The sequence below is a fragment of the Triturus cristatus genome, chromosome 10, assembly GCF_964204655.1.
Source record: "Triturus cristatus chromosome 10, aTriCri1.1, whole genome shotgun sequence".
Taxonomy (NCBI): domain Eukaryota; kingdom Metazoa; phylum Chordata; class Amphibia; order Caudata; family Salamandridae; genus Triturus; species Triturus cristatus.
The window spans coordinates 552,142,558-552,169,349 of NC_140593.1; the positions used below are offsets into that span (position 1 = coordinate 552,142,558).

At 45.5% G+C, this 26,792-nt stretch overlaps 1 protein-coding gene across 2 annotated transcripts in view; it reads left to right on the forward strand.

The window, feature by feature from the left end:
* The window catches only part of WDR48 (WD repeat domain 48), a 589,407-nt gene that overhangs the window by 347,842 nt on the left and 214,773 nt on the right, over positions 1–26,792 (forward strand). For both annotated transcript variants that reach the window (XM_085632038.1, XM_085632039.1), the window contains exon 15: positions 22,684–22,792. In XM_085632038.1, the coding sequence (XP_085488164.1) occupies positions 22,684–22,792 (109 nt within the window). The remainder of the gene's footprint in view (positions 1–22,683; positions 22,793–26,792) is intronic.

Sequence of the window (26,792 nt, forward strand, 5' to 3'; positions counted from 1 at the left end):
TAGAGCTGACCATAGCCTGATATCCAAAAGATTATAATGAATCCGGCTGGAGCAATGCAAGTGGTTAAATACATTTTTCCCTTCTATATCAGATTTGGCTCTCACATTACAGGCCCGAAGACCAAGACTGAAGGTAAATGCATTTAGCTGCAATACTGCAGCAGACCATTGTTTAACAGGTGCTAGTGCGAGCCCCGGCATCTCCCAAGCACAATCTTCTTCAACACTAAGGTCTTCACGAACCGAAGACAAAAGTTCCAATTTACAGTTAAAATCTTCTGCAACTATCATGTAGGGGCTTGCATGCAAATCAGCCAGATGGGATGCGATCATCTAATCATAAGTCAGTACATTCCACTTATCAGTCCTTGTGACTTCATGTGCCCCCTCTTTCTTCAATGCTCAAACCCATGATCCAGATCTGCGTGAAGTTCGACTTAAATTCAGATGTTTAAAAATGCTGCCTGAATGTCACTGGTACCCAAGAAAGCAGCAATTGGCCCATATGATTCCAGATTCAAACTTAGCGTACTGTGGCATCATACATCAGAACTTTCAGAGGGCCTTCAAGATGTACACAGACCTCTTTGCAGTGGATTCATAAGGCGACTGAGCTAGTCAACAGAGGTGGTGTCAGGTTGGCTGTCCAGAAAGCATACGAGGCAAAAAATAATTCTCCCACTTTTAATATTAATGTATGGTATGGGACAGATAGAAGACTATACCGCTGGATACCTAGACAAGAAGGTACGTTTTGAACTGTTTTGGAAATGTAGTGGCTCCACTAAAGGTACATTTATAGGGCAATCCCTGTACTGTCTGACTTCTTCTCTCCCTTCAAGTTGTCTTGAATTTAGCAGGGACATTTGGAAGCTGGTTGTAAGTGCTCTTTGTGAGAATTGGTGTTTGAAGACCTTATGCAGTGAAGAGTAGCTCACTATAGAGCCTTGTAAGTGAAGGATAATTAACTGATATATAGGAACATTTGACCTGTCACATACCATGCATTAATATTTAAAGAGGGAGAATCCATTTGCACTAAAACATTTCTGGGATCTTCTAGAGGAGCCTTTAATTCCCCTGGTTGCAAACGACAAGATTCTTAAAGACAGGAAAGGAATGTCATTTTGGTACTGTTTAGGTGTAGTCTACACCAACCTTTACCATACTAGAGAAAAATGCCATCCTAGAATTTTGAGAGGCGATTATGGTGGGAAAGTTATGTAGCAGCTTTGAATGTTTTTCTATTCACTTGTAAGTTCACAGCAATTAAGGATGACTATTTTAATGATTAACTTTTGCTGAAAGCATCAAACAGTCCTCTTCAGGAGAAGTTATGGGCAAACAAATACCAATTTGCAGGAAAATAAGAACATATGACAGAGTAAAGGTTCAGTGGATTGGGCATAGAAACACAAGCCCGAATTGTGTGAAGAAAGGATCCAGGGCAGGAGTACCCATGGCAGGCATACAAAAGGGTGAGGCAAAGACGTGCATGGAGTGTTTGTGTGAATCTAAAGGTCACACTGCAAATCAAGGAGTGTCCCACGTTGATGATAGACTATAGGAAATATGGAGAAAAACAAAATAGAATGTAAAAGTGCATGTCATATTAGTTACAAGTGTTTGAAGTGTGTGCTGTTGCTGGCAAGAAGATATAGATCCTGACCAGGAGTAGGCAGTTAGACGAAACCTTTACCTAAGGCATATATCAACATGCATGCATGATAGTTTGAACTCACCGCCGTGGCTCCACTCACCTCCTTGTGGCCCGATTGAGCTCCATGTGAAGGTGGATGTCCAGAGATGAGCTGTTGAGAGAGCTATAGTAGTCCCTCATCTGGACAGTCGATGCCTTGCCTCCCGGAAAGTCGGGGTGGAGTCTTGTACGGCCTCCCCAACCGGCAAGTGGGAGGAGCCATGGGAGACAGTCCCCATATGGCAAAGGAGGAGGGTGCCGCGACTTCAAGCACCTGCGCTTACCTTGGAATGTTGAAGAGCGATGTCCCTGGAACAGCCCCATGAACGGATCTCCGATTTGAGAAGAAGACCGAGGACCTGAAGTCTCCAAGAACTGCAACAGATGCACCAAGAGTTCCATACAGCGCTCATTGAGCGCCTTCGGCTGCAGATTCTGGCAGGAGCCGCAGTCCTTGGAGTCGTGGTATTCTCTCAAACACCACATACAAACAATGCAGGTCTATAGCCGATATCTGTTGTGCACAAGACCTCCAATGCTTAAATCCCGACGACATGAGATAAAGACCCACTGTTCCCTACTGACAAAAAATGTGTAAGTAGGCCAGAAAAAATGGCTTGAGGAACCGCTTTTCCGCGTTGCAGAGTGGAAAAGAAGAAACTGACGTCACAACCGGGACATCTATGTCATCGCTAAATCGTACGTTGTCCCACGGCACTCAGATGTACTGCTGAAAAATTTCCGGATCCAGTCTGACGCCTGGGAAGAATTCAAAAGTTAAGGAAGCTGCGGCTTGACTGTCTCCACCAGAAAATGCTTTACCCAAGGTAAGTAACTTCTTCATTAGGGCATTTAATTGATTCTGGTCTCCATATACACTGGTCTCCAAATCATTTTATGATTGACTATTTGACAGCAAGATTTACCTATATTAAATGTTGAAGATAAGATATACTTGCAGAAAATGAGATGCACAGACTTCTATAGCCTTAGCCTGCCGTAGCGGGCTCTACCGGCCATTAAAGGCCTGCTCGAGCATTAAAGGACCGAGACGAAGGCAAGGGCCATTAACAAGGATCGGGCCTTTAATGATTTAATGACCAATAGAGCCCGCTACGGAGTGCTCTAAGGCTATTAGAACATTCTGCCCCTAGAGAGAAGAATGTTTTAATTTGTAAAACAAAGGCCTCACGGAGCCTGACGGGGTTTAAATCTCTTTGAGCTCCATGAGGCCTTTGTTCTGTTGCTGTGAACACCTATTGGAATGGCGGTGCTCCAGGCTTCTATCAACCTTTAGAAGCCAGAAGCAATCCATTGTCTTCAAAGGAGCGCTCAACATTACAATGTTCTAATAAAGCATAGGTCTGATGGTGAGAACATTCTTGCAAATTACAAAGAGCACAGTCTCTGCAAACTTTTTTTTACTTCAAATATTCATATAGGTTTGGAAAGCCGGGGAGGTTTTAAGTGAGCCACAGTCCATGGTGCTAAGAATTCTGTGGGAGGCTGAGGAGCAGTTAGTTAAACCTTGATTAGATTTGCAAGTGGGGGTTATGCAACCAGTACAGCCATCTAAAAGGCTCAGCCCTGTGTTGATTTCATTAAGGCAGACTGAATTTGAGCATGTGTTAATAAGAGTGTTAAAGTGGTTTCACATATTATGCTTTTACCAGCATATTTTCATTGGGACTCCACCCAACTTATGCCATGTGGCATAATTCATTAACGCATGAGGAGAATACAGCTTTAGACCGATCTCAATCTTGTTGGCATCCATGTCCGCAGTCTTTTAGAGAGCTATCAAAAGCAAGTAGGAGTATGTTAATAGTGTATGGTGTTTCCCAAATTTGAAGTTGGTGTGTACGAGCATGAAATATTAACCTGATGGTAGGTTAAGACAGGTGCTAAAAATCTTATGAGTGGGATTTGACTATAAAGCAGTGAAAAGGTGCACATAAAATTTAAGGCTGTGACCTACCTGGGTGACAAGTTTAGTAAAGATGGTATTCGTCTCATAGAAGATTTAGCCAAATGTATTCATGGTCCTGTAGTTCCTCTGGACAAGGATAACTTGCAATCATATTTGCGTCTAATGGAATACATGGTAACGTGCATTCCCCACAATTTTGGAAAACCACACATGAGAAATCTCAAGAAAAACATCGCTTCTAAATGACCAAATGAGTGTGGTGGCACATCTGGGTTGTAAAAAAAATGGGTGCTAGTATGTTTTAAGACTGGTTTAATATGTTGTGTTCGCAGACGTTCAGGCACAGTCTGGCTCTCTGGGTTTGCTATGTTTATAGCCTTTATGTGTACTTTGGGAGCCCTTTTGTTAAAAGATATTGCAACAATTAAGACATATTGTGAGCATTGCTCATGTGAGCTCCAACAGGTGGGTGATTTAGCGAAGTAGTATTTTTCCTGGAATAAGAAATGCAGCTTGACCCCCCCTTTAAACGCTGAGTTGATTTGCGGTCCAAACGCTTGCATCAAGGATGATTAACAACTGGTGCCATTGCACCCTGAATACTCTGCCCAAGTTCTGTCTGCCCTGCATCCGGGAGTCTGGATGGTTGCCACGGGCCCATAGGACCCATATTTTCATGTGCCTGATCTGCAGTCCCACCGATGTTCTCTGTGGTTCAGGTTTGGTCTGAAGCATTTTTCAATTTGCTGTTCTTCATTCCGACCTTACCAGTCCCTATTGTGTGTTAACAAAAATGATGGCAGTAGTCAGTGCACATGTTCAGAGGTTTTGGATACTAATTTTCCTCTGCTTCGATGACCGACTGTTGAAGACAGGCTTGTTCAATCAGTTGTAGATCACCTCGTGACAACAGCGCGTCTTCTGACTTCTTTCTGACACTCAACTCACTCGCAGAGGCTACCTTTTATAAGAGCTCTTCTGGACACAGTGTAGTACTAGGCCATTCCTCCCTTTCAACCAGCCCAAGACATTTGGGCTATGATCCCGAAGTTTCAGACTTGGTCTTGGATCTCGGTGAGAACAGCCCTGAGGCTTCTTGGCCTGCTGGCCACTTGCATTCTGCTTGTCTACTTTGCCTGGTGGCTTATGCAGGCTCTGCAGGGTGATCTGAAATCTGTGTGCCCAGTACCAAGGAAACCTGTTGGATGTCATCCAGGTTTTAGTGAAGACTACCCGAGATCTGCAGTGGTGGCTGATAGACCGCAACTAGACCAACGACAGACCCCTTTTCCTTCCCCACTCAGAGCTGAGGGAAGTGACAGATATATCCCTGCTGGGCTGGGAGCTAATCTGGCAAGTCATCTGGGAGAGGTGAAGATCAGAGGGCTCTAGTCTGCGGATGAAACTCTGATCCACATACATTTGTTGGAGTTGGCCTGGCATTTATGGCTGGCCAAGTGAAGAACGGTGCAGGTTCTCATAGACCACACCACTGCCATGTGGTACTTCTATAAGCAGGGCAGAGCGGGGTCCTGGGTCCTTTGCCAGCTGGTGCTGCGCCTCTGCAGTTGGCTGGAGCAGCGTACCTTCTACCTGATCGCGAACCACTTTGTGCGATCTTTAAATGCTAAGGGCAGACTAGGTCCGTAGGTGACTCCTGGTGTATCACGAATGACAGTTGCATTCCAAGGTGGTTCAGGACGTCTTTAATAATGGCCCAAGCTACCTGGCTGGATCTTTATGCCACGGCCAAGAACGCACAGTGTCCTGTACAACTTTCTGCCATTATCTCTCCTTCCCCGAAATCTGAAGAGGTTCAGGAACGACCCCCCCTCTAAGTTATCTTAGTGGCTCCGAATTAGGTGAGTGTGGTATCTGAAACTTCTGGACACAAGTATTTGTCCTCCGATCAGGCTACTGCTTTCGGATGACCTTCTGGCACAGCATCAGGGCAGGGTTCTGCACCCGACTATGCTCAAACTACACCACCATGTGTGGAGATTTAACGGCAGCAGTTGACTGCATTTGATCTACTGCCTGAGGTTTGGATGCCATTCTCGCAGCCAAGTGTTCCCCAACAAATGCTATTTACGCAGGGTGCCGGGACAAATTTGTGGCCAGATGTATGGTCTGTGACATAGACCCTCTACAAACCAAACTGTTGCATGTTTTGTTGTTTGGTTTATCTTTGGTCCAGCAAGATCTTTCAGTGGGCCCCATACAAGGTTATTTGTTGACCCTATAAGCCTTTCTGCATTTTCCTGACCAACCTTTCTTGTTTAAATCACCTGTTGTCATGTGGTTTCTTAAAGGCTTGACGCACATGGCCCCCTTTCCTGCCCCCAAAAACAATTTTCTTTTTTTAAAACTTTATTTGCATTTTCAAAAGAAAAAATTCTACAATAAGAAAACAATTGGTCAAAATTATGACATACACATTATGCAGTTAGCAAAAGGGCCGAATGGCTAACGATAGGAATATCCCTGATGGCTAACACACAAATAGCAGAGGACAATGATATACATCTACACATACAATATTTGCTTTGTAGTTACAACAGTTGTCATGAACATTTAGCAGCTACGGCCATGGTTAGCATTGCTTGCGAGACATAATAGGGACTGTAATACTGTACGGCTTGCGCCCCTTGGTCCTACGGTGTCTGTGGTGTCTGCATAGGTGTAGCGTTAGGCTCTTGCAAACGCTGTAGGTACGCCAATAAGGGGTGCCAGATATCTACCGGTCTAGAGGCGGACGGCTGTAGTTGGGCATACGTATCACTGGTGGAGTTGCAGTAAGACATGTTGTGCAACCATGTGTGGAGTGAAGGGCTAGTTTTACATGCCCACTTAATGGCCGCGTTTAGCAAGCAGGAGCGCCATCGCTACAAAACGACGCCGGGATCTAGAGAGGTCATGGACATACCCCATTAGAGCAAGGAGAGGTGATGGCGTTATTTCCACCTCAACCATCTTAGATATCTCTTGGAAAATTGATTTCCAATAGCCCTCTATCTTGAAGCACGTCCACGTTATATGTGCAAAGTCCGCATTCGGAGCACTACATCTCGGGCAGGCGTCAGACCGCGCGGGGTCAATGCGATGTAGTTTGCTAGGGGTAATATATACACGCCGCAGGAACTTAAAATGCAATAGTTTATGGCGGTGGTTCTGCGACACTTTCCGCGTTTGTGCGCAGCAACGATACCATTGGAGGTCAGTTAGTGGGTGTCCAAGATCGCCCTCCCATGCAGCCCTCACCTCCGCATCTCTACCCGGGAGCCGTTCTATCGCCCCCTTGTACAGTCTGGCAACTAAGTGGTTCCCATCCCCTCCACTAATGACCCCAGTCAGGAGAGGAAATTCAGTGGGCGCCAAGGGATAGCTCTCCATGCATGCACAGAGCGCCTTCTGTACACGCATGAGCACAAAATGGTCCAAAGTCGTGGCCTCCCGGCGACTAGGATCCTCAGTGCAAGAGAATATGTGCCCCCCAGGGAACAGGTCCCCAAATGTAATCAGCCTAAATTTAGATAGCGTCTCCTGCGTGATGGGTATCCAACTGTTACCGGCAAGGGGCAATGCGTGGGTACAGTGCACTCATACCAGTCACCTTCGCCAGCTTAAACCAGGCCCAGCTCATGGTGGACAGCGTTTGAATGTCACGCGGGTCTCTAGGGAAGCCGCGCAGCAGTAGTGTATAGAGTGGGGTCGGAAGTGCCAAGTCCGCCTCGGGCCGATAGTATGGGATCTGAATATCCGTGTTATACCAGTGTGGAGCAACCAGATAATAAATTTGCAGGTTCGGAACGCCAAATCCACCTCTCTCGTATGTCAGCACCAGGGCATCCCATCCAACCCGGGGCTGCCTCCCACCCCACACCAGCCTCCCAAGCAAGGTGCGCAATCTGGGAAAAAAAAAACTATTATAGAGAGGGATTGGCATGCTCGTGAAAAAATACAAAAATTGCGGCAACACCACCATTTGTATTATGGCTATTCGGCCTGCCAGGAGTCGAACCATTGTTCTACATTACTTTCGAGCCTCTCGACCGCCGTGCCATAGTTCAGCTGAAGGACGCGGTCCCTGTGAATATGGATACCCAGGCATTTGACAGTCGTCGCATCAAGTTAATGGATAGTCCCCTGTTCTAGCACAACCGCCTCGGTCAGCGGGAACACTTCTGATTTATCCCAATTTATGTTTAAACCTGGCAGGGTGCCAAATCTAGTAACCTCACTAAGCAGCGGTGGTAAGTTGTCATCAGGGTGCCGCACGTAAAGTATTACGTCATTGGCATAGTGTGAGCAGCAATGGTCCAGTCTTGAATTGTAAGCCGCGGTGGCTGTGCTTGCTCTGTAAATGGCGCACCAACGGGTCTAGTGCCAGTATGAAAAGGAGGGGGGACAGGGGGCATCCCTGCTGCGTGCCGCGAGTGAGAGGGAATGCCCTAATCCGCATGCCATTGAGGAGGATACAGGCCGTCAGTTGGGTGTACAACAGTCTGATCACCGCCAAAAACCGTTCAGGCATCCCCAGATTGCGCATGGTGGTATAGAGGAATGGCCATTCCAGTGAATCGAACGCCTTTTCGGCATCTAAAAGCACAGCTGCAGCTGGTAAAGTCGGTTCAAGCCTGTTCAGCGTGGTGAATAATGTGCGTGTATTCAAAGCCGTGGATTTGTGTGGAATAAAGCCCGATTGTCCTGGGGAAATGTGTCGCTCGATAACCAATGCAAGCCTGATGGCTATTGCTTTAGCTAAGATTTTGTTGTCAAAGTTCAGCAATGACGAGGGCCTGTATGAGGAGCATTTCAAGTGGTCTTTATAGAGTTTAGGTATTAGGATAATAACTGCTTCTCTTAGAGTGGGCGGGAGTATCCCCTTATCCACAGCCTCCTGAAATATGTCAATAAGATGGGGGACTAGGAGATCTTTGTACTTTTGATAGAAGCAGCCTGTAAAGTCGTCTAGACCAGGGGCTTTAGAGCCATCAAGCGCATCGATGGCGTCCAATATTTCCACCTCAGAAAAGGGTTGGGCCAGGAACTCCTGATTAGCCTTGTCAATCCAGGAGAGGGAAATCTCGTCTAGGTACTCCTGACAATCCTCCAGGGATGAATCGGTCTTAGAGGTGTATAGTTCTATATAGTATTTAAGTACCTCGCGTAGTATTCCTACTTTTCCTGTTATCCGCTCCCCTGAATCCCCAGTCAGTTCAGCCATGTATGTTGGTTTGCCAGTATGTTGCATCAGCCTAGCCAGCGTCCTGCCGGATCTTTCTCCCTCCCCGTACCGTCGAGCTATGGCGTATTTGCTCAGAAATTTGGCTTCTCTGTCTACGGCCTCACTGAATTCAGCTAGCAGGGCAGCGTGCTTAAGCATGTCCGGGGGGTCCACATCATTTGCGCTACTGTCAAGGTCCCCAAGTTTGGTCTCTACCTGCGCAATCGCGTGGCGAAGTTACCGGAGCACTCCAGCATGTTTGGAAATGCATATACCCCTTGCGTATGCCTTAAATGCCTCCCAGAGAGTGGCCTTGGAGTCTAAGGAACCAACGTTCAACTGAAAGTAGTCCACGATAGCGTCTCCTAGTTCAGTTACGAAAGCAGAGTCTCGTAGGGCCATATCCGGAAACTGCCAAGTGCGCTCCACCCCCTTCCCCCAGCCCTTGGAATCTGTAAGTGTGCCAGTACCGGGGAGTGGTCAGACAATGTGTGCGGCAAATGCGTGACATCTTTGAGCCAAAGTATCGCAGCCGCCGAGAGGCACCAGTAGTCAAGGCGTGTCCAGGTGTTGTGGGGTGCAGAGTAGTGTGTATACCCCAAGTCACGGCCAGAGTAGTGGCGCCATGCATGTACCAAATCTAATTGTTCCATGACATCCCGCAGGGCACGCCTCGCGCGTGGTTTGGTGGCTGCTGTATGTGAAGTGCTATCCAACTCAGGGTTAAGTGTCAGATTAAAATCACCTCCCAGATATATATGGTTTGCCCCCATGCGGATAATATGTGAATAAATGTCATTAAAAAAAGTCTGGGTCATCTACGTTTGGGGCGTAGATATTGATCAAAAGTACAGAGTGTTCCAACATATAGCCTTTAACCAACACATACCTCCCGCCCACATCCCTGTATACCTCCTCCTCACGAAAGGGCAGTCTGCCCCCAAAAACAATTTGCAATGCCTCTGTGGGATCTTACTTTGGTCCTGTCTTTCCTCATTTGTACCCCCTTTTAGCCAATGCACAGCTCCTTGTTGCGTCTGTCACAAACCTTCTTCACCATTACAATCATTTCAGCTTTTACCAATGGTGACCTCCAGGCTCTTTCAGTTCAGCCTCCCTACCATTCATTTTTCCCAGACAAATGGGTGTTGAGGACCTGGGCGGTCTTTTTGCCTAAAGTGGTGATGCCTTTTCACGTTGGCCAATCCATCACCCTTCCACTGTTCTCAGCTCCACACTTCAAAAGAGAAGGAGAGACACTGTCAACTGGATCCCAAAAAAGCTTTGAGTATTTATATCAATTGGACCAAAGACCATTGAGTGGACAGTCTTCTTTTTGTGGGGTTCTCTGGTGCAATAAAAGGTATGGCATTCCAGAAATGAACTCTGTAAAGGTAGATAGTCCTGTGCCTTAAGATCTGCTATGCACTGGCCAAGAAGAAGCCTCCGGAGGGACTGAGGGCTCATTCCACCAGGGCCAAGGCTGTTACCACTGCTTCGGTGTGCGGAGTGGCTATTCTTGAGATGTGTCGGCCGTAGCAGGAGTGTCAGTGGCTTGACAGCATGTCTGACAGGAAAGACATTTTACATGTTTGGTCCTGCAGGACTTTTTGATCTAAGCCCACTCTGCAGACCCTCTATTTTGGGAGGTATGATTTGGTATGCGTTCTAAAAAGTGAGGAGTTTCCGGTTATAAGTATCCATCAGTAGAGCAAGTTATTTACCTTTGGTTACTTAAGTTACTATCTTTCTGGTAGATATTCCGATTCTTTACTGCCCTTCCACATCTCCGTTCTGTGAAGTTCTCTTTTTAACCATCTAGAAGGACCCATATTAGCAATGTACACTCAGATAGCTCCAATTGTTTTGTTCGCCGTGTCTGAGGGCTTGGAAAGAGTCTAGCAAGAAGCTGAAGCTGGCACTGGGGTGGTGCATATATTCTGTGTGCTCTGTCATTTCTGAAGTGGAACCACATGATGCCACTTTGTGGCGTATGGGAGCATTGCTATGTAATCTTGTGGATGCAAGCTGGCTCGTTGGAAATATTCTATATGTGAGGAATTTAAATTTAGATAAAGTATCCACCAGAAGGAGCATTACCGAAGGTAACTTATTCTTCGCTCTGAATGTTTGTTGCGGCAGATTCAGTGCCTCTTATGCATCTGAATCCTGACTAGTGATCATGAAAAAGATAGTTTGCTTGATGGTATTCTTGGGAGTTGTTGCATGACCTCACTTTGTTACTATTGTTTGGTAGGATATGTTTGAGATTGGTCTGTATCTTGCTACGATCTTCCGGTGTTAACTAGTTAATTTATTTTTTCTTTGAATTGGAGGGTTTAGTGTTTTGCATCTGCTCTTGAAGCACCTAGAGACTACAAACTCTGCTGAAGAGCTTCAAACATAGCAGTATCTACCTTGCAATATTGCATTTTGTGTGTTTTTTTGTTGTTTTTTTTTTAAACAGAATAAAACTTTACTATCACAGTTTGTTTTCCCATTTATCACAATGGCATACCTGTCCTTTCAATGCTTTTGTATCCGCTGGGTTCTCTGATTATAAAAGCAGAAGTTTGTTAAATAGGCAACATTGAGTCAGTTGGCTCATGTATTTTGCCAACAAGGTTATTCGGCAAGATGACCATTCCTTTGTGGTTAGTCTTGCATTTAATTACTCTGTGGCATGAAAAGAAGTGTTTGCTGAATGTACAGTGTTACTTGATGTGGGTCAAAGCAGCTATATCTTTTTCATCTACATTTTTGGCTAGCTTAGTAAAGGAGTTGAATTACAGTATCAGAATCCCTGAAATCTATTCATATTCTTGATATAGACAACCTTACCTTTTGGTGTTCCCGTTAAGAATTGTTTTTTTCTTCACAGCAGTGGGACATTTTTACCTTTACATTCTCCTTGTTTCATCCACACTATTAAGGTGCAGTGGTTTATGATGGGCCTGCATTTTAGGAGAACGGTGTATAGAGCAGCTGAGCGAAGAGTCAAAATGCAGTTATTGTCTCACTTCACCGGAAAGTTGAAACCTATGAACAAAAGATGATGATTTCAAGATAGATATTTTAATGTTCTTAGCTGCAGTTGGTTGACCTCAAGATGATTGTACTTTGATGAAAGCTGCGGCATCCGTTTCTCTAAGACAAACCTGTGCTCTAGACATTTTCATACGTGCCTTCTGAGTCGTGATCACATGTTACATGTTATTCTATATAGAAACTGTAGTACCAAGGAGTCTCCTTGTACAATGATCGCATCTGTGATTCAAATGTATTCTGTGCAAGAACACAAATAGCACTCATTTTCTAATTCAAATGTTAGTCCCTTATTGGACACGTTGGCTCAGCTACTAAAATTCTAAAATGTAGGTTGCGAGTCATGTACATCTGAACCTAATACGTTTTATTGTCGCTCACAAGTCCTAAATCTCAGCATGAGCAGGTTTTGCAGCGTGAATCCTTTTCTGGATTCACATGCTGTGCATTATTCTGCCATCTAATGGTTGGGTCCGGAATAGTCCTGTTTTTTGGACGAAGACCAAGGAGTGCCAGCAGAATCGACGCATGAGGGATCAGACGTCCAAATTCTGGAAGGGGAGTCCGAAAAACCACTCTCCCACAAGAAGGGGAGGGACACAGGAAATAAGCCGGATAAGGTAAGACACCATACACATCCGTCAGAACCGAAGGGCCACGAAAACAAGGCGCAACCTAAGGCAGCCCCAACGCCGAGGGGAAAAAAGCGATCGAGGGTCAGGCGCGATTTAAAGAACCCCACGGAGCCCTGCCAAGGGACACCGAGGAGGGAAAATCGCATAAGATGCCGAAACCGCGGGTCGAGCATGAAACCTTGAAAGGAAGCGCACTGCCGTCGAAACCAGAGGCAAGTGCAACCAAAAAGAGAGTCGGACGCCAAGAGAACCCTTGAAGTCGAAAAAAAGAGGAGACGACTCGAGGCCGAGAGGCCCGCGCTCCTCCAGAAAAAGAAGTTTGACGCATCACTAAAAGACTTCCGGATTCCGAAAGCACCACTTACCGAAGAAGAGGAGATGCTCGAATCACCACCAACCCCCGAACCTCGCAAGGAAGATCTCTAGGACTATACAGACGCTCCTGAAGAGGAGGAAGCCTCTGAAAATTTCGAGGACACCTGGAACGACCTCGACACCGAAAGTCCCGAAGAGAAGATATGCTGCTATTCGTCAAAGGCATCACCACCAGATAATATCGCCTTCTACAATGGACTAGTTAAGAGGGCAGCAGACACTTTCGGAGTCCCCCCCTCGAGGAGGAAAAGGGAGACGCATGTTTCCTTCTAGAAACAGTAGCTCCAGCCAACAAGGGGACACAATACTTACCAATGTTACCAAGCATCCTAGACCGGGGCAAGGAAGCCTTTAAGGAACCAGCTTCAAGCAAAGGGTCGCGAAAAAGTACAGAGCCTCCTCCAGGGACTCTTAAATATATTCAGGGGAACACTGTGCCTGACTCCATCATCGTCACCACAGCCAGGAGAAGAGCTAACGCACTCTAACACTAGGCCTCCACCTGAAAAAGTGACCAAAAGAATGGATATGGTGGGGAGAAAAATGGAGAAGGAGGCAGTGATGCAGTGGCTCATTTCAAACTCTAATGCCCTATTGAACAGATACAGCCACCAGCAGTGGGACAACATAGAGGCGCTCAGTAACGAACTCCCCGAAGAGGACAAGAAAAGAGCTAACTCTATTGTCCAAGAGGGAAGGAACATCGCAAATACTTGCCTTAAATCTGCACGTGATGCAGCAGACACTGCCAGCAGACAATGTGCATAGGCACCACCCTAAGAAGACATGCCTGGTTCAGAATTTCAGGTTTGAAACAAGAGGTTCAAACATCCATCATCAACAGGCCTTTCACAGGGGAGACATTGTTTGGAAAGGAGGTGGACGATTCCCTCCAACAAAATCAAAAAGGATAATTAGACCGCAAGAGCAATGGGAGCCCTGCAGCAAAGGGGTACCTTCAAAAGAGGTGGCTTCAACCACAGAAATCCCAAAGGAAGAGGTGCTTTTGGCCAAGGACACCAAATGTCACAACAGCAACAAGGCCAAGGTAATAGTCGACCAACTAGCCAACAAACTGGATATCAAGGTTGGCAACAGCCGAAGCAGCCCTTTCGAGGAAGAGGCCGGGGCAGAGGCCAACCCTCTAGAGGAAGAGGAAACTGCTCAATTTGACTCCCAACGGAGAAGGACCCACACTAAACACCAGTGGGGGGGGAGAATAGCCCAATTTTTCCAACAGTTGAAAAACATCACAACAGACAATTGAATTTTAAATCTAGTAAAATACGGGTATTGCATAATGCTCACAAAATCACCACCTGCAAACCCACCAATAACAAAATTCCTAAAGTCTGAACTCATACAGTTAAATTCAGAGATCAAGGACCTACTCCAAAAACAAGCAATAGAATAGGTACCAACACAAGAGCACTTCAAAGGAAACTACTCCCCATATTTCCTAGTGCCCAAACAGGACCTATCACTAAGGCCGATACTGGACCTAAGGTTCATAAGCAAGTTCATTTTAACACAACATTTCAAAATTTCTACTCTAGAAGATATAATCCTTCAAATTCAAAAAGGAGATTACATGGCAACAATAGACCTCAAAGACGCCTACTTACACATCACAATGAACAAAAGACACAAAGTACCTACGGTTCCTACACAAGGGAACACACTATCACTTCAAAGTACTACATTTCGGAATAAAGTCGGCACCACACGTCTTCAATAAGTGCCTAGCCACAGTTGCGGCACACCTAAGAAGGGAGGGAATACACGTCTACCCCTACCTGGACGACTGGCTCATAAGAGCAAACACAAAACAAAGATGCCTCAGTCACATTCCGACAACTATCCGCACATTACAAGAACTAGGTTTTTCAGTAAACCACAAGAAATCTTCCACAAAACCAGAAAGAGAAAAGACTTTCCTAGGTGCAAGACTGAACTCCAAGAACGGGCGGGCGGACCCGACACAAGAGAGGATACAAGCTATAACACAAGAAACCTACCTCTACCACAAGGGTCAATCTCTGACCGTGCGGGGAGTTATGAAACTTATGGGAATGATGGCGTCATGCATCCCACTCATCCCTCATGCTCGAATACATATGCGCCAATTCCAGGAATGGCTAACCAACAACTGGTCTCAAGCCACAGCGAGTTGGGAGGGTCTAGTGGTTGTTACCCAGAATCTACAAGCAGAGATACAATGGTGGGCATCCAACAACATAGCACAAGGCAGACCTTTCAGGAACCCAACTCCTTCTGTGACAGTCGTGATAGACTCATCCCTCAACTGAAGGGGAGCGCACTGCAAACAACTGAAAGTACGTGGTCGATGGAGCAAACCGGATTCCATAAAACACTACTTGGAAATAAACTGTTTACCTAGCACTGAAGGCGTTCCAGAAACACATTCAAAGAAGAACTGTCTTGATACAAACAGACACCACAACAATATTCTACCTCAACAAACAGAGGTACAAAGTCATTTTCACTGAGCAAACTAGCACAGGAAATCTGGCAATGGGCAGTATCTCAAGCAATCCGTCTGCAAAGTGTTCATCTACCGGGAATATACAACACTACAGCAGGTCAACTGAGCAGACAAAATCCCTTCTCCCACGAATGGGAGTTGAAACACAAAACAGTAGAATACATCTTCAATCTCTGGGCAACACCAGTGAGAGACCTCTTTGCAACAATACAGGACAAGAAATGCCAGTGCTTTGCCTCGAGGTTTCCTCACCACCTGCCAAAAGGGAATGCCCTGTCGCTGAACTGGTCAGGGACATTTGCATATGCTTTCCCACCAATACCCCTAATACAACAGGGCCAAATCCTTCATCTAGAACCAAAGACGCTACACCTAGCGGCTTGGCGTCTTAAGTGTTTGGCCACCTCAACTTGCCTCAACGAACTATGGAAATTTTAAAAGAGGCAAGGAAACAAACAACCAGAAAATGCTATGCCGCTAAATGGAAACGATACACCGCCTGGTGCACATCTAACAATCAATTGAACTCAATCAACACACACAACAGTTATCATATACCTGACTCCTCTCCTAAACAGTTACTTCAACTATTCAAGCATAAAGGTGTACCTCGCTGCCATTGTAGCATACACCACAGGAAAAACATACAAAAGCGTCTTCACAAGACCGGTCATAAAACGATTCCTAGAGGGATCTAAAAGAATTGCTCCCCCTAGAACAGCTCCAGTGCCCATGTGGAGCCTAAACACAGTGCTCACACAACTGATGGGAAAACCTTTTGAGCCCATGCATGAAGCAGAACTCAAACACATTGCTTTAAAGACAGCATTTCTCATTGCTATTACATCCTTACGGATAGTAAGTGAGTTACAAGCATTAACCATACAGAAACCATACATCCAAATTCACAAGGACAAGGTTATTTTGAAAACAAACCCACAATTCCTCCCAAAAGTGGTATCCAAATATCACTTGGATGAAAATATTCTCCTCCCGGTTTCCTTCAAAGAACCAAAGACTAAAGGAGGAAAAAGCCTCCATACCCTGGATGTAAGGAGAGCACTACTGTATTACGTACAGAGAACGGAACAAACCTGCAAATCCACACAGCTATTTGTGGCATACTCGCATGCCAACACAGGAACACCTGTCTCAAAGGCAACAATCTCACAATGGATAGTCCAAACCATCCAGCTATGCTATGCCACCGCTAACAAAGAATTAACGGGACGAACAGGTCACTTCCCTAGGAAAAAGGGAGCAACCCTGAGTTTATGGCCAATGTGCCCTGACACTATATGTGCAGCAGGCACATGGGCATCACCACACACGTTCACCAAACATTACTATGTAGACATACAAATGAATAAAAAAGCGCAAATAGGACAAAAAGTACTTCAATCAATCATTTGTAGAGCGCACTACATACCCGTGAGGGTCTCAAGGCGCTGGGAGGTGGGGGCGGTGGGCCGCTACTGGTCAAACAGCCAGGTCTTGAGTAGCCTCCTGAAGGTCAGCAGGTGTTGGGTCTGTTGTAGGCTCAGTGAGAGGGTGTTCCAGGGCGTGGCGGCGAGGTGGGAGAAGGATCTTCCGCCGGTGGTGTTTCTCCGGATGCGAGGGACGGTGGCGAGTGCGAGGTCGGCGGAGTGGAGCTGGCGGTTGGGGATGTAGAAGGAAAGTCGTCTGTTGAGGTAGGCTGGACCGGTCTTGTGGAGTGCCTTGTGTGCGTGGATGAGGAGCTTGAAGGATATTCTCTTGTTGACAGGGAGCCAGTGCAGGTTTCTCAGGTGGGGAGTGATGTGGCTGTGGCGTGGCACGTCGAGAATCAGTCGTGCAGAGGCGTTTTGGATGCGTTGCAGACGTTTGATGAGCTTGGTCGGGGCTCCCGCGTAGAGGGCGTTTCCGTAGTCGAGTCTGCTGCTGACGAGGGCCTGGGTGGACTGTTCTTCTTGTCTGTCGGGATCCACCTGTAGACCTTGTGGAGCATGCGGAGGTTGTTGAAACAGGAGGTGGAGACTGCGTTGATTTGCTTGATCATGGAGAGCGTTGAGTCGAGGATGATTCCCAGGTTGTGTGCATGGTCGGTGGGTGTCGGGGCTGCCCCCAGTGCCGTCGGCCACCAGGAGTCGTCCCAGGCTGAATGGTTGAAGTCGAGGATGAGGACCTCCGTCTTGTCCGAGTTCATCTTCAGTCGGCTGATCTTCATCCAGTCGGCGACGGCCTTCATTCCTTCGTGAAGGTTGGATTTGGCGGTGATGGGGACCTTGGTGAGGGAGAGGATCAGTTGGGGGTCGGTGTAGGAGATTATGTTGAGGTTGTGCTGTCGGGCGACGTGTGCGAGCAAGGCCATGTAGATGTTGAACAGTGTCGGGCTGACGGAAGGACCCTGGGGTACGCCGCAGATTATCTCGGAGGCTTCGGATCAGAAAGGGGGGAGGCGGACGCTCTGGGTTCTGCCGGAGAAGAAGGAGGTGGTCCATTCCAGAGCCTTGTCTCTGATCCCTATGGTGTGGAGGCGTGTGCGTAGTGTGCGGCGGCAGAGAGGTCCAGGAGGATGAGGGCCGCGGTCTCACTGTTGTCCAGCAGGGTCCTGATGTCGGTGGCGGCGATGAGGGCAGTCTCAGTGCTGTGGTTGCTGCGCATCCATGACTGGGCAGTATCCAGGATTCTGTTTTCTTCAAGGTATCGGGTTAGCTGTCTGACGATCTACTCGATGACCTTGGCCGGGAACGGAAGCCGGGAGATGGGCCGGAAGTTCTTGAGGTCTCTTGGGTCCACCTTGGGTTTTTTGAGTAGGGCGTTGATCTCGGCGTGTTTCCAGTTCTCTGGGAAGGTCGCGGTCTCGAGGGAGAGATTGATGACATTGCGCAGATGGGGTGCGACTGAGCTGCTGGCTTTGTTGAAGATGTGGTGCGGGAAATGGTCTGACGGGGAGCCGAAGTGGATTGTGCTCATGGTCTTGATGGTGTCATCGAGACTCACGTTGGCCCATGCTAGCAGGGGGTCGTGGTCGATGGTGTGCGGAGAGTCTGTTGTGTTGATGTCTGTTGGGGCTGTCTGGGTGTTGAAGCTGTCGTGGATGTCTGCTATCTTGCGGTGGAAGAAAGCGGCGAGGGAGTCGCACAGGGCTTGCGGCGGCGGGATGTCGTTGGTGTTGGAGCTGGGGTTGGAAAGTTCCTTCCCAATGTTGAAGAGCTCCTTGCTATTGTGTGCGTTGTTGTCGAGGCGGCCTTTGAAGGAGGTCCTCTTGGCAGTCCTAATGAGGTGATGGTGGTTGTTGGTGGCGTCCTTGTGGGCTGCGTGGCTGTTCGGAGTCTGCTCACTGTGCCATATCTTGTTTAGTTTCCAGCAGGCTCTCTTGGAGGCTAGGAGTTCTGGGGTGAACCAGCTGGCCCTCTTGCTGGTGTCTCTGTAGGAGGGTTTCTTCAGCGGGGCGAGGGTGTTGGCGCAGTCGTCGATCCAGCATCTGAGGTTGTGGGCAGCGTCGTCGGTGTTGTAGAGTTCGGTGGGTGGGCTGCGAGCGATGTTTGCGTGTAGTTGGTCTTCGGTGATTTTGCTCCAGCAGCGACGGGGAATCTGTTGGGTGTGGTGGGTTTCTGGAAGGTGAAGTGGATGCAGCGGTGTTCAGTCCAGGGGAGTTCGGTGGTGTGGCTGAAGGAGAAGTGGGAGCTTGAGGAGAAGACTGGGTCGAGCGTGTGGCCGGCGGAGTGGGTTGGCGTTGTGACTAGTTGCTTCAGTCCGAGGTTGGCGAGGTTATCGATCAGGGTGGTGGAGTTGCTGTCGTTGTTCTCAAGGTGAAAGTTCAGGTCTCCGAGGAGGATGTAGTCGGTGGAGGTCAGGGTGTGCGTGCTGATGAAGTCGACTATGGAGTTGCTGAAGTGGAGTCGGGGTCTGGGGGGGTCTGTAGACGAGGGTGCCTCTGAGGGTGGAGTTGGGGTCTGTGTGGATCTGGAAATGCATGTGTTCGGCGGTGCTGGTCGAGACCCTGATGCTGTTCTTGTGGACGATGGCGATTCCTCCTTAGACTCCGTTGGGGCGGTCTCTGCGGGTGATCTTGTAGCCGTCTGGGATGGCAATGGCGATGTCTGGTGCAGAGGAGTTGTTCATCCAGGTCTCTGTCAGGAAGGTGACTTCCGGGGATGAGGTGTCGAGCAGGTCCCAGAGCTCGACTGCATGTTTGTTTGCGGAGCGGGTGTTCAGTAGGATGCATCGGTGGGGGATTGTGGCCTTTCTTGGTGAGTGGTTCGGCGGCTCTGAGGCTGGTGTAGCTGCAGTTCCGGCAGGTGAAGGGACCCTGTGTGCGTTTCGGGGCGGCTTTGAAGCAGGTGTGGGTCCGTCCGTAGTTGAGAGCGTGGAGTGTGCTGGCATCGTAGTGGCGGCGGTCGTCATGGCGGGCACGGGGACCAGGGGTTCTGGTGCTGGGCGCGGTCCAGGTGCGGTCGGGCGCAGACGGGCTTGCCTTAGACGCGCTGAAGCGCACCTGCTGCGCGCGGCCGCTGGGCGGCTGCCATATATGGGGAGGTGGGAGTGAGGAGCATCTGGGAGGCAGGGGCAGCGACTAAGATCAGGAATCAAGCAGGCACAAAATTATGGGGCAACAAGGAGAACAGAAGGCAAAAGCGGGCAGAGCAACACAGGGCAACGAAGGGAACAAAAGGAAAAAACGGGCAGAGAAACACAGGGCAACAAAGGGAACAGAAGGCAAAGCGGGCACAACAATTACGGGGCAACAAAGGGAACAGAAGGAAAAAACGGGCAGAGAAACACAGGGCAACAAAGGGAACAGAAGGCAAAGCGGGCACAACAATTACGGGGCAACGAAGGGGACAGAAGGAAAAAACGGGCAGAGAAACACAGGGACAGTGAGGGGAACAGAAGGAAAAGAGAGGGCACAGACCAAGTATAGGCACCGGGGGAAGACAGACAAAAGCAGTCACAGACCACAAATAACAATAAAGGCAATGCAATGAGATACAGATGGTGATACAAACCTTCGGCCTACCACTGGCCACCAGGGATGAGGCGCAGGTGGTAGCCTGCGGGTGGAGGAGGGCCTCGATCTTCCTCCGCAGCTGCAGCTGGGGCAAGGACACACAGGCGGTGAAGTGTGGAGGGGGAGCGACCTACCTAGCAGGGTCAAGGGTCGCTTCAACACCTGTCGCAAAGTCTTCCTCTTACCACAGCCTCCCTAAGACGGGAGAAACCGCTACGTAATCTAATGCACAGCATGTGAATCAAGGAAAGTATTTGCGCTGCAAAACTAAATGGTTACTTACCAGTAGGAGTCGTTTTGCAGCTTGAAGAATTTTCTGGATTCACATGTGACCCACCCATCCTCCCCTGCCAGGAATACAAACCGGTGGAATAACAAGTTGCAAGATTCATCTCAAATGACCATCTAAAGGACTACAAACTAAGAACACGAATAGAAAAAATAATCTGAAGATGGCTACCACGCACAACGACCTCCAGGGCGCCCTCTGACATCACACAGGGAATGTACCTGACACCAAATGGTGGTCGACACCCAAAACAAGAATTTAAAAAAATAAAACTATATATATATATATATATATATATATATATATATATATATATATATATATATATATATATATATATATATATATATGCTTTTCAAGAACTCAATTCACGGTTCAATTCACGGTGAAGCGGAGCAAAAGGTGATAATTAAATGTGTCTAGTTTCTTAACCTTAATGACTAGATTTTATAAAACACAAGTAATGTCAAAAAAGCATTTTAACCCTTACCTTTTATGGTGACACCTGTTTTACATGAAAAGTCTATCTTTGGTCTGCCCACCCTGTTAAAATGCTGCTGGTCTTATCCAGATTTTGTGCATCACATATTCCTAGCTTTATTGGGTGTGAGCTTGAACTGTATGGATTTGCGATGAAGTTGAAGACCACTCACCTCGCACTCTCATTGAAACACAGAGTGGCACTCTGTAGAATGTTTGTAACTGGCATTACAAGTGCTAGTTCTGCAGATCCTAATTCTGCAAATCTTATTTTTGTAGATCCTAATTTTGTGAAATGCAGTCAGGGTTTTACGAGTATTTGGTATACTTTTTATGTGGGTAAGTTTGACTTGCACACGTAAAAGTTTCAGTGACTCAGGCCTTTTTCTGTCAGCCTGTTATCAGCAAAGGGTGAGATGTTTTTCTTGCTTAGTTTTGTGGTATGTATGTATTCCATGTACCTGAAAGGGTCCTGTTGGTGTGTTCTCAATTTTTACACATCTAGAGTGCTAACATTGTGTGGCACTTTTGGTATGATGTAGTTCTATAGCACTATTGTCAGTGATGCTCAACTTCAAATAAGATTCAGAACTAAATGCTGTAGACTAGGGTTCTCCAAACTTTTCAATAACAAGAGCTAATAATGTTCAATGAAAATTATCCCTAGCTTCTACTATTAGCCCTGTAATTGTGACCACATCAGACAAGATTGTTTGTGACCACACTTTGCCAAAGTACCGGAAGAGTTTGTTTTGTGCATCAGGCAGGGTTGCCAGCAGAAACTTGAAAAAGGCTTTGTCAATTTGGAATCCCTTTATGTTGATAAAACATACGTGCTATTGCTGCAGTGCTCGTGGCACCAAGGTAATATTAGTAATAGGTCTCCCCCACACTACATGATTTATCACTCCGCTTTAAAATATTTTTGAAATGCGACCAATTTTCTCCATGCGTCATCTTATGAATTCTGGAAATACGCACATTTTCTTCTGGAATACATACGTCTAAATCTTCTCACAAATCTTTTATTCAACCAAGAAAAAGCTTCTAATTTAGTAGGCTGGGTTGCACACAGGAGAGCTACTTAAAGGTACTTGGGGATCTACTAATAGCTCACAAGCTACTGGTTGGAGACGCCTACTTCTCTCTTTTGCTCATTGTTATCTTACTTTCTTCCTTTGACTGCAGTTAATTGAGGATCTTTCGAACTATTGCCTCACTCCCTTCCATCCCCAAGTATATTCTTAGTAATTTATTTATATAGATCTGAATGTCTTGCCAAAGCATCTTCAACAAGTGATCAGTCGCCAACAGGTGCATGAATGAAGCCTTTGTAATACTATTTGTGTTAGTTGATAAGCATTTGAAATAGCATTACCTGTTTGATACATTCTGCAATGAAGAATTGATTAGTGACCCATAAAGTTTCAAAGTGTCTTCTCTTTCTGTGATTCTGTCAAAGTGCCTACCGGTAAATGTTTCTTATTGCAACTTTCTATTTCAGCAGTCAATGGTGAACAGGAAAGTAGAATACAGAAAGGAAATGGCTATTTTCAAGTGCCACCGCATACACCTGTTATTTTTGGTGAGGCTGGAGGACGCACTCTATTCAGGTACTGAAATGCAAAGGCACTGTCTAGCTTTTCGTAGTGCTGTAGTAGTTAAGAATTTTCTGTATTTTATCACACCATTACCAAGGCAATGATGGCTGGCGTGGATTATGTTGAGAGTAGGGTTGAGGTATGTCTTGTTGCTGGAGGGGAGTACTGGGGTCATGTTGCCAGGCTGGCAGTTTCTGAGAATGGAGTCTTGAAAGCTGAATGAGCTTGCCCAGTGAATGATAGGATGGTCGACCTTATGTATTTTGTTTGTCCAAAATGCAATAGCAGATTACAGAGGTAAGAATAAGTTCTGCCATGCCGAGCCTTGTATATCAAGTTTTTACCTTAGTCCTTTGAGAGTAGATGAGGCATATTTAGAGGAGGGATGATTTTGGCAGTGCACTTCAGTCCAAGTATGAGGGGAGCCACATAATGTTTGAACTTAGGCTAAGATGTTTGTCAAGAGCCTAAATATATCCTTTGGGACTTCAAGTGTTAGCAAGTCTGTGCTCCATGGTTGATGAGCCCCAGCCCACGAGATTCAGTTTCCTGACTAAATAATACGATTGATCAGTGTAGAATGTTATGAACTAAGAAGGCAACTTTGATCATGGATCTTTCTTCAATTACTAGCCAGCCTAGGGAAGTAAAAATAGGATCGATGCAGTTGGGTCCAGAGGCCATAAGAGCTGCAGCATTAAATGAGGCTTTGATTGGAGCTGGATGAGTTTTTGGAAATGCCGAATAAAATAGCATTGGCATAGTCCAGTCTTGGCTTAACCATTGCATGAATGACTCATTTGAGGTCTTGTTTGGGCAGGAAGGGTTTGATCCCCCTGAAAGAGTTAAAAGATGGGCATTTTTAAATCTAGCTAACAATTTGATATGGTTGATGAAACTCAACCTGCTGTCCAATTGAAACTAAGAGATTTAGTATTCTCAATCAGATAAGAGTAGCCTAAAATGTTTGTAGAACATAACCACTCTTGAACTGGCATAGATTATACCTGCTGCAAGGTGGGACGATTCTCAGTCCTTTAAAGATTAGACCTGAGATGGTGTCATCTGCCACAATTTTATTGTGTTCATAGTTGAAGCCTGTTGGTATACGTCAATTATGGATGATACTTTCAAGTATGGCTAGTTGTCATCCGTGTATTGATCACACAAGCTGAGACATGTTGACAGCCCAGTGGTTCAGGTTGACAGTGAATGATCTACTTTAACCAATTATGTGCAGTTTTCTAGGAATTGTGTATTGCGCCAGTCCCTGTCAAAGTCCATGCTGTTCTAAAGTGTGTGAATAAGAATTTTGTAGTTGACTGCATCAAAAGCCGCAAGCGTTTATAAGCAAGTTTAGAAATATTCCTTGCTGAAGGGAGGGATTTATAAGACTATCCATTGTGGCATTAGAACATTACACCTCTTTTGCCAAATATGTGGGAAGGGTCTCTAAAAAGTAACTTGAAGCATTGAGCTTTGTTACTTAATTCAGATTGATATGTCCAGTTGTTGGGTGATTTCATGGCAATGGTGCTGCAAGGCTTGCTGGGTGTCGAATGAAGAAAAGCTTAAGTATTGTTGATCTTGGTGTCAAAGAAACAAGCAAATAACCTTAAATTTATTTTCTAGTTCCGGTGTTTGCAAGATAGTTCTGAACTTTGTTGCAGCTTAGACTACCTTAAAAAAACCTTTTTGGAATTCCTTTTTTCTAGCTCCTTCTGAGACTCTATGCTCTGAATTTAACATCCAAGTGAGCGCGGTTTTCTATATCTTAATCTTTGGGGGTAATCAATAAAAAACCTCTCCGCTGGTCGTGTGGACCTTTGTTCGTCGAAGAAGTAAGAAGCCGTCATCTTTATAGCAATAACTTATTAAAGACTTTTAGTACAGTCAATAAAAAGAAATTTGAATTCGCTTAAAGGTTTGTTTTTAAATGTCTTGGGTATCTCAATTTTACCCAGTAAGGATTAACCTTTTAGGCATAAGCATTAAAAATGATCCTAGTCCAATAATTTATATTTCAATATAAGGTAAATTAATAAATTAATCAGAACAGTAGTAGCTATGGTTATAATGCAGCAAGTGTGTTCCTTAACATAAATCCTCTACTCTAAATTAAATTGGAACCATTAAAGAAAGAGGTGTCAGTTCAGAAACTCAATAAAGATATCAGATGAGATAATCAATGCTGAAACATAAATCCCTTTCATATCAGTCAGGAAAATATTTGCAGTCATAAATCAACACACCTAAATAAAATAGGCTAAATAACCTATTGTGTAGAAAGGTCGAAGAAATTCAGAGATGAGTCTCTAGCCAGAGTGTCAGGAATGAAATCCTACTCTACTATAGGAACCTGCACTAATGTAAACACACAAATGCTATGTTGCAACATTGTGTTCTTTCTACTGCTGGGTCCTCAATCATCAAATATCGGAAATAGGCCATCTCCCCATTTTCACATGCTAGTACAATAGACTTCTAGACATTAGTCCTTGAAAAGTTACATAATTGGTATTTTGTGATCCAGACAGTTCTTCTCATGAATCATCCTTCTGGTAGCCTCCTCTCCTCCTGGTGAGAACTCACTGTTAGTTGTCTAATTCAAAACAAATGTTTATTCACTAGCCAACAGAAGACTTCTAGAAAATGACAAAATCTGTAACAAATGGGAAACCTTGTGTGCAAGCAAATATTCAATGTGCAAAACAGGCCTTTCAGTGTTACTTGATTATTTTCCAGTCAACATGGCATCGACAGGCTAACGTAAATCGGCACCTTCGTTGATTTGCAGGCCTTTAACATTTAAATATGATAACATACTGCACATTTTGCATTTAGTATGTTTTACTTAAATGTGAGTTTTGCACATTCATATATGAAAATATTTTTGTTAGCAAATAAAATTTGCACCAGCAGTGCCCCCATTCCCCGATAGTTGAAAAACCATTACAATTTCATCTTAACAAATGAATCGTTTGAGTTTGCGCTCATTCTCTGCTGAGTCACCCTTTCTATCTTTCAGGGTTTCAATTTGCTTCAACTTCTTATTTTTTTATTCTTTCTCTCCTCTATTTCTAATTCTCTTCTGATTTGCCTTTTGCTTACTTATTTTTTTCCTCATCAAATAACATCTAAATCCTTTGTACAAACGTATAAGTAGATTAAGCAAATGATTAAAACCGGTCTGAATGTGACTCTTAAAAAGTCCACCTCCGACTGTTGCAAACCAATTGTCAATGACAAAAGCTACTTTGCCTAACCTCCCCTATTCACTAGTGGTTTCTAAAGGTTGTAGTTCAAGTCAGAAATGTTCTTTACAAATTCTTCTCTCTTTCTACTCTTATCGGGACTGTATGAACAGCAATATTGAGCTTTCAACATTTTGCAGACTTCCCCTTTCTCGGCTAATATGTCTAAAGCTAATCATTCTCACGAGACCATTGATTTAATAGCCACTAGTTCTTTAACTGCCAGCAAGGCACCATTCATACTATTAAGCAATTTATTTACTTCTGTTGATAGCTTTCTAGTTGTCTTGCAATTTTAAACTAATCCTACAGGTGGTATCATTTCTTCAAAAATGTCTGCCACTAATTGTGTTCCATCATTAGCACTGCAGGGTGGTGTCATTGGTTAGGCATCTATACTATTCACATGATAAATTTTAGGAAACAGTGAACCAAATAGCAAACGCCCTTCCAATCAGCAGGTAACTGAAAATAGGCGTCCTGTCCAAACTCTGCCTCTTCTTCTGTTAAAGTTTAACATGGCCTCCCAAAACTTCATGTGTTCACAATTATACAATGGGGCAGGTCTCTTTCTAAAGTGGTTTCTCCTTTTGTAAAACATAATTTTCCTTTTTGTCCTCGATCTCATTTTAATTTTGGATAAACCATTTTCTTCTTGTATTCATCTTCCTCTTTCTTTCAAACATTTCTCAAAACATTTCCTCTTTATTAGCATTACGACAAATTTGAGCTCTTCTTTTCTCTAATGTTAAAATGAA